Raw genomic sequence first — 20,386 nt, 5'->3', positions numbered from 1 at the left:
ATATACACACACATACATGTATACATACTTACACTGTCATAAAGTCTGAGCATTTATTGAAGACCAGCATTTTCCTTTCTAATAATTCAGCAGATGAATCGTTTCAGCCTAAGAAAGAAATTCCAGTTGCACCTTTTTCCCCTCTTTCTAAAATAACCATGTAAATTCAAGGTGAGCTCCCAAGGAAGTCTTGAATGAGACACAGGAGGTGCTACTTGCCTATTAATAGTCAAAATGAAAATTTATTTTATGAATTATTACAAGGGAACAGACAGGAAATCAGAAAAAAATTGTGCCACGTAACTCATGATGTTCTCAAATATTGTATAAAGTATTGGAACCTACATTTCACACACAAAAAAAAAAAAGAAAGAAAAAGTTACAAAGACAGATGATTGAATGTGTGAAATAGCATTCATTAAACATATCAGAGATGCTTTAGGCAGTGTAAAAGACAACAGAAGGAGAATGCAGTAGAAATTGCAGCGGTTTGTAGAGTGTGGGTGCAGTCTTACTGACACTTTGAGCTAGGAATTAAGGGTCATCAGCTGAAATGCACTGATTAAAACCTAATAATGGGAGATTGTCCTTTACATGTAAATGTATAGTTCCTTGGTATGGGACACTAAATGATTAAAACTAATGTGGCTTCAAAAATGCAACTGGAGAAATTCATGGAAGAAAATTCTTTCAAAGCCTATTAAATATGCAGATATTACATCTGGCAGAAGAAGCACTTATTTTATAAATTCCTGGATATGCTTTCCTGCATTCATGCTGTTCTCCAGTCATCTGCCTTGGACATCTGTTCCTATTGAAGACTCTTGTTTGGGCCAGGTGTTAGTCAGGCTCTTGCAAAATCCCTCCTGAGGGGGGAGAGACTTAAGGGGAAAGAAAATAAGGAAAAATTAAGCAATTATAAGGGTATAAGAAATAAAAAATAGAAGAGCAGTGATTGTTGAAAGATCAAGTCCAATGAGAAAGCCCCATGACTTCTAGGGTCCTGATGCTGGAGATGGGACACTGGAGAGGTTGGAGCGGCAATGTAAGCTGGTATAGCTACTCTCATAACTTCATTTGGGAATAATAAGGACCTTGGCAATACAGTTTTATAACTAGAATCTGCAAATTTATAATCCATAGACTTGATTATTAAGTGATAGTTCTAAATTCAGAGGACTCTCACAAGGGAATATTACTCTGAAAAGCATTTTGGTGAATGACTACTTTGTTGGAACAAAAATGGATGTCCAAACTCCAGTTCTAAACTTCCTTTCACCTCCCTTATAAACAATCATGAGTAGACAAGTATGCACAATGACTTATCTGAGAAGACTGCTGGACTCCAAGATATATAGGAGTAGCTTTCATATTAATATCTCTCCATTTTCTTTTTTTAAAAAATGATATTTAGACTTAATGGAGATGAAAATAAAACATAGAATTAATACAGGAGGAAATAAAGTTTATGTTGGAGAAAATTTTGAATCAGGTGATGGTAGTTTGATTTTACAGTAATTTAGAATTGTGTAGTAAATGCATATAAGTACACATTTAAAACTTGTACTTAACTAGCTAGATGCATAAAAAGTTCCTGATATTTTGTCAAAAAATAAATGCTATAAATTCCTATATCTCAATGGATTGTAATTTTCTAATTATTTTTCACATTGGTTATATAGAGTGATGGTGGCAGCTTTAATAATCCAGAAATAATTTTTGGAGAGAAAAAACACATAGTATGTGTTATGTACTTGAACAAACTAGACTTCAGAAAATGTGTTTTCAAGTCCTTTTTGACAGGGACCCAAATGTGCTCTTACATGGCTCTCATTTCAGATAATAGGCAACATTGTGGTTATCTGGAGAGTGTATCTGACTTAAAATCAGCTTTCAGGTTTGTGACTTTCCCTGTGGTTTGTGTAACATTTGCAACACAATGGTATTGTCTCAGGGTTGCCACAGACAGCTATTAGGTAGCAGTTAAATGTTTATTCTCAAGTGGAGGTTGATATATGCAATACTAGGACACTGAAACAACAGACTACACCTCTGGCTGTAAGTCAGTAAAAATTGCTACTCTTTGCATATTTTTCCTCCTCAAAACAAAAATAGTCCTCACCCTTTCTCTGTCAGATCTGTTTGTGGTTCCTGCTGCTAGGTCTGGGAACACATATACATGTGTGGGCAATGTTCCAGAACTCCTCACTAGGGATATTTGACTGACATCCTTTTGATAATATTAGCAAACTGTTCCAGATTTGATTCTTCATGAGCCAGGTGCTATTTGCCATCAAAACTGGAACATTGTTGGTGCAGAGCAACTGCACCCAAATGGCTGAGAAAGGGGTCAGAGATACACGGTCTCCAACAGAAATGTAGGATTTCCTACTATGTGTCTGGAACGAGGACAAGATTGAGGCAAAATTTATTTGCAGTCTGGATCTAGACAGGAACTGCCATTTTGTAGTCCTTAAATGACCCTGTCCTGGAATGTTACAGCTGTAGGTAAAACCCATCAATTTACAACCTCCTCCGTTTTTGATTTCTTAGAACTTGCTCAACTGGGGACATAAATTTTCACCTCAGATGCTTTTGATAGAGTAGCTACAATTTAGATCAACTGTATTTTCCAATAAGACATGGAGAAAGACTTTTCCTTTCTGCCTTCAAAAGCATGAAGAATTTTTTAAGTGCCTTTTGGTATGTATAGTGTTTATTAAGTTCTACAAGAAAATTACATTTATGTAAATAAAATACTAAAACAATGAAAATATAATAATTCACTAAGACACTAAAGAAACCTCTGCATATCTGTTCAACTATGTCACTATTATGCTGAAGAGCCAACAGCTGCCTTTCATTTGCTGGCAGTATCACTAAAGAACGTAAGACTGGTGATTAACTCAGTCTCAACTGATTTCACAAACATGGCAGTTCTGATCTTAAATAATTTAGTAAATATGCATGTAATTTTATTGATTCAGTCAACATAATGAACTGCAGTTTAAGATCCTTTATTGCTTACAGACAAACCAAGCTATACATTCACCAGCTATCTGAAGGAGACTTGAAAATCAGTGAGATAACCACTTAGTTTTCTCAAAAACAATCAGAAATGTCTATTAAAAAATCAGTATGTTATTTGTAATTATTTTCCTAGTAGACATGAGATTAGATAATTTTCATGGTGCTAGGAAAAAAAAGATAGATATTGTATGCTTTAAATTTCATATTTCTAGAGGAGAACATTAGATTACTAAATATTTCAGAAGCTTTTTATTTTTAGCCATTAGTTTGTATGTCTTTAAACCTGGACAGAAAAGCAGACATCCTTTATTTTTATAGCTGTTAGGAACTAGTAAACTCATTTACTCATAGTGACTTACATTTACAACTGATAGCAGAAATACAGGCTCACCCTACACAGAGGCACACAGACTAGCAAATTTCCATGGCTATTGTTTTGGGAAAAGATCCCGTCTATCTGAGCTTGCAAACACCAGTAACCCTTTCTAAGAAAACTGAAGAGGCTACAACCTCAGGTGCAGACCCCTTTCTACTGAAGCCTAATACCCTGTTAGGCAAGCACAGCAGAACAGCTGCTCAGCCCTGGTGGTTCACAGCCTATGGGTTAGCAGAGACCTCATTGATTCAGATTACTGTTCCTCCATGGGATGCAGAGCAATTGCACAGCCAGGGCTGTTACCTCTACATTGGAGAAGTCATATGATATTGCTCTGGGCAGTTATGGTTGGTGCTTGCTGTATTGCCTGGCACTAAGTCATCATCCAGGGCATTGGGGAAAGAAAACAGCTGAAAGACTGATAACCAAGAGAAATAATTCACATTAAGTAGGGAAACACAAGTAGCGTAGTGCAAGGAGAAACTTATTGGGCTAAAAGTTAACCAGAAGACTTTTGGAAGTACAATAAAAAACCTATTTTTCTTGTTAATTCTCCCTCTGTTCAGGCAAACAGGAGTTTCCACATAGGCATTATTGTTTCGAAGGAGCATGGCTTCATCTCCATGTATTTATACAGAAAAGGCAGTGAAATAAAGACTCCAGGGCTCCAAATTTTGGCTAAGCATTTAGGTTTAAAAAAATTAAATATTTTGATTGACATAGACTTATCTTTTTCTCCAGGTAAATAAAACTCTGGCATAAACATTGTATTTGAAAAAAGCTAAACTAGCATTAGAAATCTGTGTAAAGCCAATTGAGATCTTGAAGCGAAGAAATGTAGTAGCTGTGCATTTTGTTTTAAAACTACTTTCTTTGAGATTTCTTACTTTTAAAAGTATTTATGTACATATCTACCAAATGTGTGCCAATACATAATTCAGGAATTTCACTTAATGTATAAAGGATTCAAGGTCTATATAATGTTATAAGAAACCAGTCTGGAGCTATAGTTAGTAGAAGTGGTCTGGAAATTGTATGGAATATTAAGTTAGAAAAACAACAGCAAACCTTAGAAAAAGCATATTTTACTCTAAAAGACCATTACCAGTAACATTCCTGAGTATTAATTTTCTGGTAACATTGGACTGTTCTTTCAAATTATGGTGTGATGTATTAAGAAAAACTAAACTTTGTGCTGGTCATGCTTAATATACTGAGCTGAAATCTGTAATAGTGCGGCACCTTGCAAAGGAGCTGAACTTTTCTTCCAGTGGGAGCACCAGCTCCTGAGAGAGGCTTGAGAGGTGCCCAAGAAAAGTCATCTTCTCCTGGCTACAGTGGTTCACTGAATAAATCCCCTGCTGAAAAAAACCCCAAAAACAAACCAAAAAACCCCACAAAAAAATAAAACCCAAACCACAAGGTGTTGGTTTGCTTAGTTTATGGGAAATGGCGTATCTGCTGTCTGCGACCTCAGGTACTTCAGCTGTCTGATACTAAGAGGAAGGCTGGAAGGAACCGGGCATATCCACAGCATTTCTCTCTCTTTGTCACCTTCCTCTCTTACACCAACCTCATTCTTATTGTGGGTTTTTTTAGTCTTTAAGCATGAGGAAATATTTCTAAGTATGCTTCCTAGAGATCTATCTCCTTAGAAAATTATTTTTACATCTAATTACTCTGAAATTAAAACATTATCTGATTTAAAATTTAAATAAAATGAACTTTAGAATATACTCATGACTCTTTTTGTCTAACTTTCAGTTCAAAAGGAAACAAATTCAAATTTCCTTGATTGACTCTTAAGTTTTCTGTGTGTGTATAATGGCTAAATAGAGGTAAGATAATCTCTCTACATAGAGTTAATAAAATATAAGTACTTTAAGACTGAAGGAAATGAACACTGCCTCTGCACAACTAAATATATTTTTTAGAGAGGAGAGACTGATGTCTGGAGTTGAAACAACAGCTTTAGAAAAATTCAGGCCAGGGAGAATGGATCTATTATAAAGACCCCTGAAATCAAAGAGAGGATTTGCTTTAACTCCTCTAGGCTTTGGCTCCAGCCCCAAGTAATTATTCAGGTTGGACTTTGGCCACTGATACTAACACCATCTGCTTACACAAAAATGCCACAAAACCTTTAATTAAAGAAAATAATGAAGGCCTCAGTTCTATGTCTTGCACATTTGAGAGTGCACTGTGGATGTGCACCTTGCTGAGGACCTCACTCCCTGCCATCTCATGGGAAACACAGTCATCTACTGTGTTGCCAGCACTACTGTTTACAAATAAAGCCAAGTTCCAAAGCCATTGACTTTCCAATTGAAGTTCATGTGCAAACGTATGGATCACGTTTTATTTTTACTGATGATGTTGGATAAAGGTACAGCAAATACAAGGAAAGAAAGAAGTAAAGGATTTTTGCTGTAAAAATAAAATTTTAAAAGAATAATATAAAGCACATAAAGGGAAAGGACAACATGATTTGTGTAAAATACCTACCAAGAAGGTATCATAGTCTTACAGTCAGGACTGGATTTCTCACTATTTTTCTATTTTCACCTTTTACAGAATGACTGAGGTAAAGCCTTTCTTTTTCTCAGTTTCTCCATCTGTGAAGTCGTATTAATGCCTATTGATCTGGTCAGAATTTGCCATCCTGAAATACTTTTGTGAGATGTTCAAAGGAAAGATAGTATATCGAACTGCAAACCCTTGGCATTGTTGCACACCATCTATGGCCTAGATAGTCCCACATGCTGTGCAAGGCCATTACTTACTTGCACATCACTGTTGTTAAGCACCAGTTTTGAAGCACAGGACAATTCTTTGAGCGTGAACAAGGCATAGTCCCTTTTGTACCTATAACTCACACTTTCAAGCCAAAATTGAAAAATATGTGTCTGTCACCAGACAATGAGTATGTCTGGTGGACTTAAATATTGTTTCTTTATTCTAAAGATTAATGAAGTGCTGGCCCAGACCCTGCACAGCACTTAAGGACATGTTTAACTTTAAGAATCTGAGTATACTGATGGATTTTCATGGGAATACTGATGTGGTTAAAGTATGTGGTGTTGGGATGAAGTCATATCCTTCAGTAGTGTGTGGAGTCCTGCTATTTTTGTTTGCAAAAGTGAAGGAACACTCTCAGAGTCCCTCCTGCAGGGAATCTCCTGATTGTTCAAGACTGGGATGCTCAACATTTTGCACTCTTGATTTCTCAGCCCAGACTGTGGTCTGTCTGCAATACACACTATCAAGATCTGCATTAGAACTGGCATTCTAATATTACCTGTTTTGCTGTTCTGAGACAAAAATGAATACTATAAATCATGGCTTTAAACTTCTGACTTCACTAGCACTGATTTTTCTTTTTCCTACTAATTGTATTTAGCAACCTTTATGCATGTAGATATGAAAATAATTAAATAATTCCCTTCAAAAAAACCCCAAAACTTAAGCAAGCAGCTTCCTTGCCTCGAGCTCTTAGGCTGCTCAAAAGGCATTACTTCACAGAGGAAAAACACAAGCTTTCTCCTTCCAGGGTCTGTGTTGCTGTGTTAGTTGAGCACCTGTGTCAGAGCACAGCACTGAACAAGTTTTCCACCTCCATGTGCCATCTCTGGGGCATTCTTTGGTAACCTCCCAGATACAGATTGAGTCAGAGGCAATAACTGCAGCAGCACAGACCTCTGCACTCTGAAGGAACGTAGTATGTTCACCTAGTAGATAGGATGCTCTGTGGAGTTATTTGCATCATGAGGTACTTGTGGTTCCTATTCTACCATCTATCTGAAAGTTTCATGTAGTTCTTTAATAGAACCTACCAAATAACCAAACAGTAGAGTGTTCATAAGTGGGCTTCCTTGACACAGAAATGCTTAAGACTATTGTTGTAACTGAAATTATCTTGGCTTTTTTTCTGTTTTGCAGTTTTACTAAAGAATGCAAAAAAGGAAGAAGAAAAGCCTTTCAGAGACTGTGCAGATGTATACCAATCTGGTTTTAACAAAAGTGGGGTCTACACTATTTATATTAACAATGTGTCAGATCCTAAAAAGGTAAATACTTGGTTTGTTTATTTTCTTGTTTGTTAATATGATGTTGCTCCAGACTTAAAGGAGCATTTGTAGCCTTTATTGAAGTTCTCACTCTGCAAAATATTGTATTAGTATAAATAACTTGGGTTATATTCAGTCTTAAAAATATATGATAGACTGAGAAAATGATTAACTGTATTATTCCAGACATTCTTCTTTCCCGCTGACAGAGAATCCTTCCTAAGTTCCAAGGTACACTCCATAGTGGACTCACTTCCTCCCACTTGGCAAGTTCAGTTGAATCAGATTATAGCTACAAATAAATCAATGATAAAGTTTAGAAAAGAGTTAGTAAAGTGCAATAATGAGGAAGCTGATGGGGGGGATTATATGGTAGCACAGGGAAAGAACTATCAGAATGAGTACTCTTTAAAGATAAGGATTTTAAAAATTCCTGTTTCTCTTGTAGGGAGCAGAGAAGAGTCATTTTGGCTGTAAAGAACACAATATAATGAATATAAGCTCTGCTTGAAATGATGAAGCATTTATAATCCTGTCCTTCTCAAAACAGAGAGCCTTGATGAAGGGGGTGGAGGGTGGGAGGGGTGCAGGGGAGGTATGAAAATGAAGCAACAGTCTGTGAAGGAGATTAGGTTTTCTGGAAGGCTTTTGTTGCTAAAGTGCCTGAGTAAGTAGAAACTAGGAACATGAGAGAATAACCTAAGCCTAACTTACCTGTGGAACAATGTTGGCTGTCCCTCTGACAGGGCACTATTGGGAGCAGCTGCCAAAACTAAGGGCTGATTACCTGGGACAGGGAAATATGGTGGTGTCCATAAAGTGAGGCAAACAGGAGGGAGGGAACCACATCCAAGTGGCGAATTTATTCATGCTGCAGTAAAATGGTGACCCTGCAAACAGAAAAAGACTGTAAAAGACTGTACTGTTTTATAGTAATTTTATTATCATATTAAGATATGCAAAACTTATTTCTAAACTAAATTTAGTATTATTAGAGTCCTTTGAAATCCTGTAAATGTCAAGATGCTATAGTTTACCAAGGAATTAGAGTTCACTAAACCACAACTAGAACTGGGATGAGAGCATTCTGCAGGCCAAGATCAATATAATTCTTGTGAATATGAATAGGAAAATAATTGACATGACATAAAATACAAAGATGCCTTTAAACATTATGAGGTACGACAAGAACAATAAATCAGTTCTGTAAGAGCTATAAAGAGATATAATAAATTGCATGTACCAATTGACAGTAGCTTTTCTTAGCCTTACGGAAATTCATAAACCTTGCCCAGAAGCTGAGCTGCCATTAAAAACAATGGTTATCTGAAAGTACTGTGGCACAGATGCTTGTGGTCTATCACCTTAAACCTACTTTGCTGGTAATACAAGGCCAGTGACACAACGGAAGCCACTCTGTGTTTCTGCTATATCCCTGTTTGCTGAGGCTGCTATCAAGCAATACAGATACCAGAACCCAGCTGATACCATTGCATTATGTTTTCCTGCAGGGTTCCTGTTTTAGCAAGAAAATGTGGGAGTGTGTCTCTCTGTGTGTTGAGGGCACTTCTGCAGCACCTATTTCTGTCTTGCCCTAGTGATAACATAGCATGAGTTGATCCCAGACATGTTCGTGTTAGTCAAGTGAGGAGTGTGATTGCTTTAACAGATGTTTTTTCAGACATTAAAGTCATTTTAGCAATCTGCAAGGTAGTGCTGTGCAGATAGCTGAACTAACTCCAGCTGAGATAGCCTCAAAATCAATGCAGCATGGTGCATTGATTAGCCCAGAGGTAGCACCGTGTTGACACAGGTGGATTGCTCTAATATCCTGATAGGTACTCCATGAAGACAAACTTGCTTATTTAAAGCCATCTTAGTTATCTGGATTACCACAATGCAATGCACAACTCTGACATGTCTTAAGTGGCCTAATATATTGTTACATTCTGTAATACAGCCACTGGCAACTATCTCATTCAGAGTATTTTTATGCATCAGGTCACAAAAATATACCTCCATTTCATTTTATATTTCCTAAGGGAAATGATAATCCTGATATTCAATAGGCAATATCTTTTTCATATGTACAAATGATACTGTCAGTTGTAGCATTTTGTTGGTTTTACATTCATATATTCATATAAAATTATCCTGCATGCTTACAGCTCCATACCATTTATATGCCTCATTTTCATATGCTTAGAAATTTAGGCTGCAATTTTTGTTTCATGTTCCTAGCTTCAACAGTTCATCAGTTTAGTTCAGTAGTCTTCCAGCCTTAAAGTTAGTGATTAATTTCTGTTAAAAGGATCTTAATAATATTCCATATTTTTGATATGGGAAGAGAAAAAGATAGGATTCAACTACTAAACTAATTAACTGGTTTACTTTGCTGTGTATGTGTGCAATGCCTGATAGTGTGGACAATGGTTGTCCCAAGGCCATAGTGAGAGCAAACACAAGAAGTGTCCTCTCAGTCCTTTGCAAAGGTGGGGTCAGCTACAGGGGAAACAGAAGCTTCTGATGAAGAAGAGGAGCATTGGGAGTGAAGTTGTCACCATTTGGTAGTTGAAAGAACCTTGTCACATTTGGGAGCAGAAGTAAGCCAGGGGTGACTGGCCTGATTGCATGCAGAACCTTGGATCAATGTATTGACTCTCTCATGTCTCCTCTAATGCCCTCACAAGCATGACTTTTACCAACTGCTGGATGCACTGCACTGAAAATGTGATGCTATCAATTGCTAGTTGAGTGTATATCTCGGTCTTTATGGCTCTGCAAAGGCAATAGCCACCATTGCCATGAGTGCAGCCTTCACTTCTTTCCCTCTACTTTCTGCCTGTGGCATTCCTACCAAATTGGTATCAATCATGTCTCTGAGTATATCTGCCAGTTTTAACCCACTAAATGTATGCTACCCCAGATATTGTGGAAACTGTCATCCCAACTTGGTTACCATCAGTCTCAGTTTCTGCATAGCAGGGATGCATTCCCTGAATCTCAAATGGCTGGTCCCAAGTTTGCTGCTCCATGTCAACAACGTAGACTTGTGCAATTTATGGCAATTCCTCACCTTCTTTCTCTTTGCTTTAAAGTTGAGCTTATCTCTAAATGTTTATTACAAAGTTTTTAATAATTTAGGCCCTAAAGCCAAAATAAGTAGAAATAATCCCATATTTGCCTTTCAGGAGCTTGCAAATTTTTACCCATGCATTTAAGGAAGGACAAGAGTGCAAGATTTTGGATGCTCTTTTAATCTAAATCAGGTTATTTCATTAATAATAAACTGAAAACCCAGAGATGCAAACAAATTCAAAGTCACTTTTCTTCATCCTTTGCATTTCTAGTAGAGGATTAAGTATCAGGGCATGTTAAATAGTGTTTAAAGGCTGAGTGCCTTGACCTTGTCTGGCACAGACAAGGCTAGAGCTATGCACAGTGAATATCTATAATCAGCTTGGCAGTCCTGTTATTAAGGCAGGTGTTTGCATCTACTGCCATGGAAAGTGTCAGACCACACAATGATGGTGAGTGAAAAATGTGCTGCTGGCAAACCTTTCTTTCAGTGTGCAGTCTTCTCTTTCAATTTGCTATATTATACAGAAAACTTCAAAGCCTTTTTATAGGTATTTTATTGTATTTCAGTATGAAAACCCCATTATTTGTGTGCATCTCTAAAATAAGTAGTCTTAATACAATTGAGGATTTAATGCTTTAAAATTTGGCAGTGGATTCATGGGAGGTTGAAATGACTTATAAGGAAAGCAAATCCATCATTCAGAAATTCTCACTGTAAATCAGACTCAAGAAATTAAATCCTGTAGATAAATGTTTTGACTCACAGTGTCTTCCCTGAAGAAGGAATAGGGCCAAAATGTTTGTCTAGAAAATTGTGGGTTTTCTTGTGGTTAGCCTAAATCAAGATCACATGTTTGCACTGTTTGGTATTATGTTTCTTTCCTGTACCTTCACAGGGACTTCATTTGGCATGCCTGGTGCAAATTAAAACAAAAACACTTGCATAGTGTTACTATGAAAATGCTTATGAGTAGGAGAAATTTGGAATGGCTTTGCCTGAGGGTAGAATACAGTTCTCTAGTCAACTGAGAGACAAATTTTTATTTAAGTGAATTGGATAGTAACCACCAATTGGCAAATAAATTTAAAGCTTTAATTTGCCAACCAGTGTTGAAAAGATTGACTCTTGCTGATGTGAATGCCAAAAGCTAAGCTGATGGGTGACACCTCTTCAACTCATTTACATACTGACATCTTACTTAAAAAGAGAGCTACAGCTATTTGAGAGCACAGATGAAATTTGGAATAGTTGCAGTCTTGACATGACATGGATGAGTACATGGGAGCGAATATCAGGAAAATTTGCTTGAATGAGTAGCACTGAGAAACTTAGATCTTAAAATCAAGTATCCTACAAACTCAGAAACAAAAATCAGTATCACTTCCCACATACCAAGAAAAGCAACTGCATAAGCAGTATTTGCATTTGTCATAATTTTCTTCTACATTTTTGAAAGGATAATGTAAAAAGAATGAAAGTGAATGAAAAATAAATAAATATCTATTTTTATTATTCTATGGATTATTTAGCATTGTTAACAGATTTCAGTTGACACAATATTCTAATATCAACATTCAGCAAAATTGTCGAATTGTTGCATTATCCTTAACATGCAGTATCTTAGTATCTAACTTATAATGTTATTAATGCAATGGTGGCAGGGCATGATCTTATATGTTCAGTATAGATCTTGACTTCTGAACTTGTTCCACAGACCTCTGTTCTTGAGCTTGTTTCTATCTAAGTTCTCTGTCAGCTGTAAGGCTGCTTAGGCTGAGATCAGCCATTCCCTTTTTGAGATACTGCCTTGTGCACTGTAGGTAACATTAAATTAAAACAATAATCTCACCTGTGCTACATTTCAGATGCCTTGGATGAGTGTTTTCTGTAAGAATTCTGAAAATTCTTTCTTAGACTGAATGACAATCTGCTAAAAGCTATAGAAAATGTTATCACTGAAAGAATTACTCCTGTTTGTTAATAGGAAGGGAGTAGTTTCAGGGGTACTGCAGGGAATTAAAACAGGAACATGGAGGGAATGTGAAAGGGAAAGCTGAGGATGCAGAGGGATTCCCCTGGGGAGATGTTCTTGGGTAATGTGCTGAAAAGAAACATTACTGGGAGAGTTACACTAAAGATATGGAGAGCACCAGTTGTAACTGGTATGGATCCATAGGAAAACACAATTTCTTGATTTTGCTATTCACAAATATTTTTTCCCCCCTAGGATGACAGGATTTCGAAGCAAGCTTGTTTTATCATTTGTTTGGGGTTTTAATTTTTTTAAATTTATTTACTGCATAGGTCTTTTGCAATATGGAAATTGCTGGGGGAGGATGGACAGTTATACAGCACAGAGAAGATGGGAGTCTGGATTTTCAGAAAAGCTGGAAAGAATACAAAATGGTAAGGCAAAAAAATGTGTAATAGCTGTACAATTCATGCAAGTGTCAGATTTCAAATACTACTTCCTATTATCTTACATAGGTAGTTTTGCCTACAGTGATGTGATGTGGCCCTGCACTCTTTTATGAGCTACCTTTCGTCATGTCTGTTACTTTTGAAAATCATAATATCCTTTTTACTCAGTTAGTTGAGTATTATTTCCCATGACGTAGAGTTTCTCAGATCAGTTACTGAGATTAAAGTGAGGTGAGGCCAAGCCAGAATGTTCCTGTCTGTCTATCTGAAGTTTTGACTTGCAGTGACGTTAAGGGCTAATAGGCATGTGATGATATTCCTAATAAATGGATGTTTTCAGCTGAGGGGAACTCCTTCAGAACTTGGAGCACCTCAGATAGGAACGAAAATTTTTACTGGAGTTTATCCCAAGTCATACAGTACCTCTGCCAATCAAGCTAATGTACTGGAAATGTTGATACTTCAAATAGGATTACAAGAAAATAAATAACCTACCAAATTACAGATGACATGGCTTCAGCAGGCTATTTTACCTTTGCCAACTCAAAAAAATTTACTCCAATCTAAACAACTTTGGATTTTTTCATTCATTGTCTGATCAACCTTCCTGATGGAGCTCCTTTCTCCTAGTCCCTGAGGACTGGCTTGGATTTCAGTGGCATTCCCAGTGAAGCTTTCAGAACAGTGTTATCAGCTTGATGGAGGGAAGGGGTTTTTTTTCTGCAGTTTTCAAAAAGCACTAAATGAGGAAGGCATTTTAAATGTTTAAAAATAAAAAAAAATCAGTTCAATAAAACTTCATATGGAAAAAAGTTCTGTTGAAGAGCTTGCAATTTCAGAAATAAACATAGTATCTTATTATAGAACCAAAATCTAATTTTGGATTTTATGGATATTTTCCTCTCAATATATGTATATTACTTGAAAATAGAAATGATAAATTATTAAAACTAATCCTTTGGGTCAGAACCCTGCTCCTGTGGATAACTAGAGAATGTAATCTATTTCATAATACCTGTGAACTAAAAGTCATTTTAAAATGTCAAATGGTATTTTTTAGTAGAATTGCAACATTGAAAAACTTTGTTAGAATGAATAAAATTTTAATTTAGCTGAAAAATTGAAAGCTGTTAAATCAGTTTTGGTTCAGAGTTGAACAAAATATAAAACATCAATTTATTTTGGGGGAATCAAAATTTGAATATTCTATCAGTTTTACTTTAGTGGAAATTAGAATTTGTGTATGCAACCTAAGTCATTCTCCACATATGGATGGTTTTAATTTATACATATCATAGGAATTATTGAGATTTTCTCAGTTTTGATCTCCTGTGCTTTTTCTTAGACAATATAATAAATACAACCCTTCTTTGTAAAGGTTATGTGGGCTTTTTCATATATATTCCTTCAGTTAATCAAACATTTTCCTCAAATTTTCCTTTACAATAATGTGAGACTGTTCAGGATTAGATTATGTTGGTTTAGTCTAGTTCAAGCAGTCCGAATTAATTTTGCTTCTCTTTAGGAATGATATCATATTCTAAGGGATTGTTTACTTCTACTGAATAAAAAGGATCTGCTTTGGACTTTTACTTATAGCTATCTTATAAGTCATGAAACAAGATGGGATTTAAGCTTGCTGTGCTTCTATGAGCTGTTTCACCAAAGTAACTGCCTTAGGTCCCCTTCTGTGCTTACCATATTACACCAAATGTTGAATGACAGAGGCTGGTGAATGCTCTGTGTATTACTGGAATATATGACAATGTCTCAGCTTCAAGGCAATAACACCACTGACTCAATTCCGTGGTTGTTCAGAGAGGGTGAATGGTGTCTATTGGACCAAATCCCCTCTCCTTCCTGTCACATCTACCTGGTCTTTCTTCCAATGGAAACTGAGTAGTGTGGTGGAGGACACAACGGTACTTGGTCTTACTTGGAGTGGTTGTACTTAACATATGTTCTCTCAGCCCATAGTTCAGATACAGCTTTCCAGATTTGTTGAGATATTCTTGTTCTGCTTGTATCTCTTTAGGCTCCTAAATCTGACAGAAACAATATCATAATAGTGTAATAGCAATAATAAGTCTCTGGGGCTTCTTTTATTTTCAGTACATTTAGTTCTGATTAGAAAAGATTCTGGAAAACCATTGAAGCTTGTAAGTTACAAGCAAGTACTGATTGCCAGCTTCTGACCTGGACAGGAATTCAGGCCACCAACCTGCAGTACTGCTAGAGACCCTCACAAGTTATTGGCTGTTCCAGTTTTATTAGGCCATTGCACAAATTCTCTGACTCTTAGCTGAGATCCTTACAGCAGCTTGCTTGGAAAGGGTGCACGTGGAGTAAGCTCTGCAAAGGCTATTGACAGGACTGCTACGTTACAGAAGTCATCTGGCAACAATGAGGTAGTCATTGTCTTTGATGCAGTTTCATGCTAGTGACTTCTGCTTACACCGAAGTACTTCAATTCCTATTCCAGACACAAACACAGGAAATAGTTTAAGTGAGAGATAAAGTAGCCATAAATCTTTTGAAAGGAGAAAATATACAAGACTATTCACATGTAAATTGTCACAAAGTCAGTGATATTATAGCAATAGTGGTACTAATTTTCCCTCCTTGTTCTTTTGGCTCCATTTCCACTGCCATTCAATCTCAACAGTGGAAAAGAAAGCTGCACTTCCTTTGGTATCTAAAAGAATAGCTAATGAGTACAAAACCTTTTCTGTCATTTTACTGTCATGCAAGATTGGTTATGTCATCTTGTTTAGTGTTATATGTGCTTACAAGTATCCTTTACTTGTGTTATTAGTCTTATATCGTGCAGTACAATTTGTGCCTTTGCTTCTAAGAACTAATTTTGACTGTGAGTTTTTTATGTTTGACAGTAATTGGTATAAATTCAGAGGAAACCCTGTAAGTTCATTCTACTATTAGTATCTATTACATAAGTTCTTTCACATTTTGCAATGCATTTTTAGCTATGCTGTTTGATATCAGAAAAATCTGAAGTGTAACAATGAATGATTTCTTTAACAGCAGGTAAGATCACCCTGAAGCAAATTTTAATCATTTTTCAAATTTCCTTGCCTGAGGAGGAAATGTAAAACACTATTAAGGGTTTTGATCTCTAGAGGAGAATATAATTTAAAAAAAATATTGCTTGCCTTCTGCAAACCTGAGCCCCTTTTGCAAGGGTGTTTTCCACAAGGGTACTTTCTAAGACAGTTTCTGGTATTTATTAGGTAGTCATTAGCAATAATCGAATCCAAGTACATTATAAACTCATGTGCTAACTTGGCTATGAAGATTTCTTGATCAATTTCCTGTTTTCAGCTCTTGGATGAATGCACATTTCCCAGTGACTGTCTCCATTTTTGCCAAATTAGGCGATGGAGTATTGGATTCTCTATTCTCTAGCCTTTTAGCATGTCTAGTTTAATAATTCCCATGAACTTCACAGAATTTATTCTACTCTTCATAGTCCAACATTCACTATCGGTTTCCTAGGGGTTTCTTAGGGGTCAAGTCTATTTGGAGTTTCCTCAGACCTCTAAAATAATTTTCTTGCTTTCTGTCATTGGAGTAAAACTCTCAATAGGTATTTGAAATTGCGTGCCTTGGCCAGCCCACAACAATCTTTTTCCTAGCCAGAATTTTTTTCCCCTGCCTGTCAGTATTTAATTGTACTGTATGCCTTAATTGCTACAGCATTGCTCTTTTCCTTTCACTGATGAAAGAAAGCTATCACTTTTTTAATCGTTCATAATGTCATGAGCTAAATTAGGATCACTTGTACATATTAGATTAAGAGCTAAATTTCTAAGGTTTATGGCAGCCACTTCCTACCTTCCTGATCAGCAGATGTTTTTTCTTTTGGTTTCTTTGAGGCAAGAATGATGTTCAGTGGTAAATTCCACATTCCCATGTTCCTGATTAACATCTAGGAGTCCAACAGTTGTTCAGTGCTTAAAACAAGTGTGCTGCCAGATTATTTCAGATGTCACCAGTAGCGTTTTTGTCTGCCTGAAGAGCATATCTACAGAATCACTCCCATTTCTGTTAGGGTTTCTACTTTTTCTTTAATTCTGAAGGCTGTTGGGTGAAATTGAATGCTATCTCTATGGTGCCAGTATGGTATGATACCAGAGAAGGATAATTTGTACTCTTCTATGGCTTAAATTCTGAGAGCCAGACCACAGAGATAGAAGAACCTTCTCAGGAAGAATTTCTGGATGCAATTCTAGTGGGCATTTATGGTATGCTATCTGGAATAATCTGATTTTCCTCTGAGCCTCAGTAAATTTTAGCTAGCAAAATAAGTCTGGTGATCCATGTCTTCTGTTTTCCTTCAAGATGGCTAAACACGTCTTTGGACTGTAAGTGTCTGATTTACTTCTAAGCATGATACCCTTTTTTGCATACTTCCTGCAGTTCACTTCTGTGAGTAAGGTCTAGTTTGGACATGGGTTCCACCAATTTCCTGGAAGACCTTCTTGTTTGTGACAGTCAGGTTGCTTGGTCACTCCATGTGTACATCTCACTAGTCCTTGCAAGTCCTACATGCCTGAATGAAGCATAATAAGGCCTACTATTCCAACAAAGATTTTTTTTCTTAGTGCCACCATTCAGCTCATTCTGAAAAATTCTGGATGCTACTTACATTTAATTTTTATTTGCAAAGTGTTCAGCTCCTGTTTTAGAATGTGATCTCCTAATTCCTTTTATGGTCTTCATCTGGTGCAAATCATATTTTAATTTATCTTGTGAAAGTTTCACTTCCACTTTTCAGCTTTGTTAACAATCTCACTGCTCCCCTTCCTTGTCTTTATACTCTTCCTTCTCGTTTTTTTTTCTCCATATTGCTTCATTAGCAATACTAACTCTCATTCTAAATAGGTCTTCACCAAAGTTACTGTTGTGTTTGACTTGAATAAAGAGAGAAAACCTCTGTTTTAGTGTTGTTTAGCTGTTTAGCTGTTGTAGTGTTCACTTTTGGGACAATAATCGATGATGGGTATTTGTTATAGTTTTGTCCATTTACAAAAACTGTTCAGGTTCTTTTTTTCTCCCCAAACACTTGAAGAATCAAACAACTACAGACAGAGCTCTAACACCCTCCAGTCATTAGTTTATGTGTTCATTGCTTTCTTTTTCAAGTGAGAGGGTGACTGCATAAAAACACACAAGGCACACTTGAAAATTGTTTGTGTAAGCTTCATGACTCTGGTTCCACTATTTTAGTGCAAAATAATTTCGAATGTGGTTGGGATTTTTTTGAAAAAAATTTCATGAACAATATGGCTTGTCTGAGGAGTATATTCTTGACATATAAAAATTTTCTCATAATTTGAATGCTCAGATTGTGCAAACAATATCTTCCAGCATTTTCAGTTTTGTTAAAACTAGATATTCTGAATTAATTTTAATACCTTTTCTGGATTATAAATATTTAAGATATGCTATAAATTCTTAGAAAATCTTCATGCTTCTTGCATTGACAGTAGTCTGATATTATAGATACATTCGCTGTACTCACATGTTCTTTAAAGGAGAACTCATATAATGTCAAACAGCTCTGAAGGTGGTAACACTGATCTTTCTGTGACTGTTCCACATTAAATGAGTTTGTCAAAAGCTTATTTTTTGGATCTTCAGTCATGCTAAATTTTTTTCCTTAAGACTAAATAAAAGAGATTGCTGAGAGCTAAAATATATATTCCACTGCAAACATATGATGCAGATCGTTGGGTTCACAGTTTGCCAAGTATTGAAAAGGCCACCGAGAATAATTTCACCTAACTTCTGTTAGGGAGATTTAAGAAGATGCTGCTGTTGTTCACAGGAATTAAAACACTCATCTGCTTTTCAGATAATGATTTGCAATTTTCATACGCATTTATAATCAGGAAACATTTATCATCATGTGAAAAATGTACAGCCACATACCAGAGAAATACTCCTAGCTATAATTAGACCTGTGGTTTTATGACAGTAAGAGATTTCCTCCATTGATTTTGGAATGCCCTATATTCAAGTCATCTATTTTGAGGTCATAAACAGTAACACAAAGACATAAAAGCAAAGCAATAGAATATTACACTTTATGTACATATGGTCAGATATGTAAACCTGGAAGTATGATTGTTGATTGATCTCCCATGAGCATAAATTTTCACTTTCACTGTTATTACCCCCTGATTATTTGGTTATGAAGGATCTCTCCAAGTGCAAACATGCAGCTGCTCTTGATAGATAGCTAATTATATTTTATAATAAGAACTCATGTCTTCCTTCCAAAGAGAGCTTTAGTGTTTCACTGCTTTGCACAGGAGGGATCCAGTGGAACCAGTGGATCCTACTCCTACTTGACTTATTCCTTCTTTCTCAACTACTGTCATACCTGTACTAGCATACTGAACAGGGCTATGGCCCATGTGTGTGAACTGTTTTGTGATACAAGATCCTCATCACTGAAGTTTAGTGAAGTTTCAGTCTGACTCTAATAACATCCACAAAGTAATGCCTGAGCAATGTGGGGTAATAGGCCATTCTCAAATGCCAGCTGGCACAGGGGTGCTTTGGTTTTAGAGCTGAGACAGTTTTACTGTTAGCACAGAAGTGATTCTGGTATGCTTTCTTCTGCTTAACAGAGGAACAGCGGCTGTTCAGAGGACTCTTCATAGCTGCTGCTTCTCCCTGTGGCTTAGTGAAACACTTGTGAGGGAAAGAATTACTGGTTCAGAGAACTTGAGGGGGGCTGGAGATAATCATAGAATCAACTGGGTTAGAAAAGACCTCCAAGATCATCAAGTCCAACCCTACTGTGGTTACTAGACCATGGAGCTATATGCCACTTCTAGTCTCATCTCTCCAGGGACGGTGAATCTGCGTTCTCCCTGTGGCTTAGTGAAACACTTGTGAGGGAAAGAATTACTGGTTCAGAGAACTTGAGGGGGGCTGGAGATAATCATAGAATCAACTGGGTTAGAAAAGACCTCCAAGATCATCAAGTCCAACCCTACTGTGGTTACTAGACCATGGAGCTATATGCCACTTCTAGTCTCATCTCTCCAGGGACGGTGAATCTGCGACCTCCCCATGTAGCCCAATGCCTGATCTGATTACTCTCTCCGTAAAAAATCTCTTCCTAACTAATATCTAACGGAAAACCTCCCCTGGCAGAGCTTGAGTCTGTGCCCCCTTGTCCTGCTGCTAGTTGCCTGGGAGAAGAGACCAACCCTCACCTGACTACAAGGTCATCCCTGACCCTTCCTTTCTCCAGGCTAAACACCCCCAGCTCCCTCAGCCTCTCCTCATAGCACTTGTGCTCAAATTCCTTCACCAGCCTCGTTGCTCTTCACTGGACCTGCTCCAGCACCTCAATATCCTTGCTGAACTGCGGGG

General features: G+C 36.9%; 1 protein-coding gene across 1 annotated transcript in view; it reads left to right on the top strand.

The window, feature by feature from the left end:
- Positions 1 to 7,353: 7,353 nt before the first annotated feature.
- LOC103804018 (angiopoietin-1) overlaps positions 7,354 to 20,386 on the top strand; it is a gene marked incomplete at its 5' end in the record, with an annotated part of 58,704 nt that continues 45,671 nt past the window's right edge. The window contains 2 exons of the mRNA XM_009076604.1: positions 7,354 to 7,473; positions 12,860 to 12,961. Of these exons, the coding sequence (XP_009074852.1) occupies positions 7,354 to 7,473; positions 12,860 to 12,961 (222 nt within the window). The remainder of the gene's footprint in view (positions 7,474 to 12,859; positions 12,962 to 20,386) is intronic.

Source organism: Acanthisitta chloris, unplaced genomic scaffold (genome assembly GCF_000695815.1).
Source record: "Acanthisitta chloris isolate BGI_N310 unplaced genomic scaffold, ASM69581v1 scaffold8926, whole genome shotgun sequence".
In the NCBI taxonomy this organism is placed as follows: domain Eukaryota; kingdom Metazoa; phylum Chordata; class Aves; order Passeriformes; family Acanthisittidae; genus Acanthisitta; species Acanthisitta chloris.
This window is presented reverse-complemented; position numbering and strand designations above follow the sequence as displayed.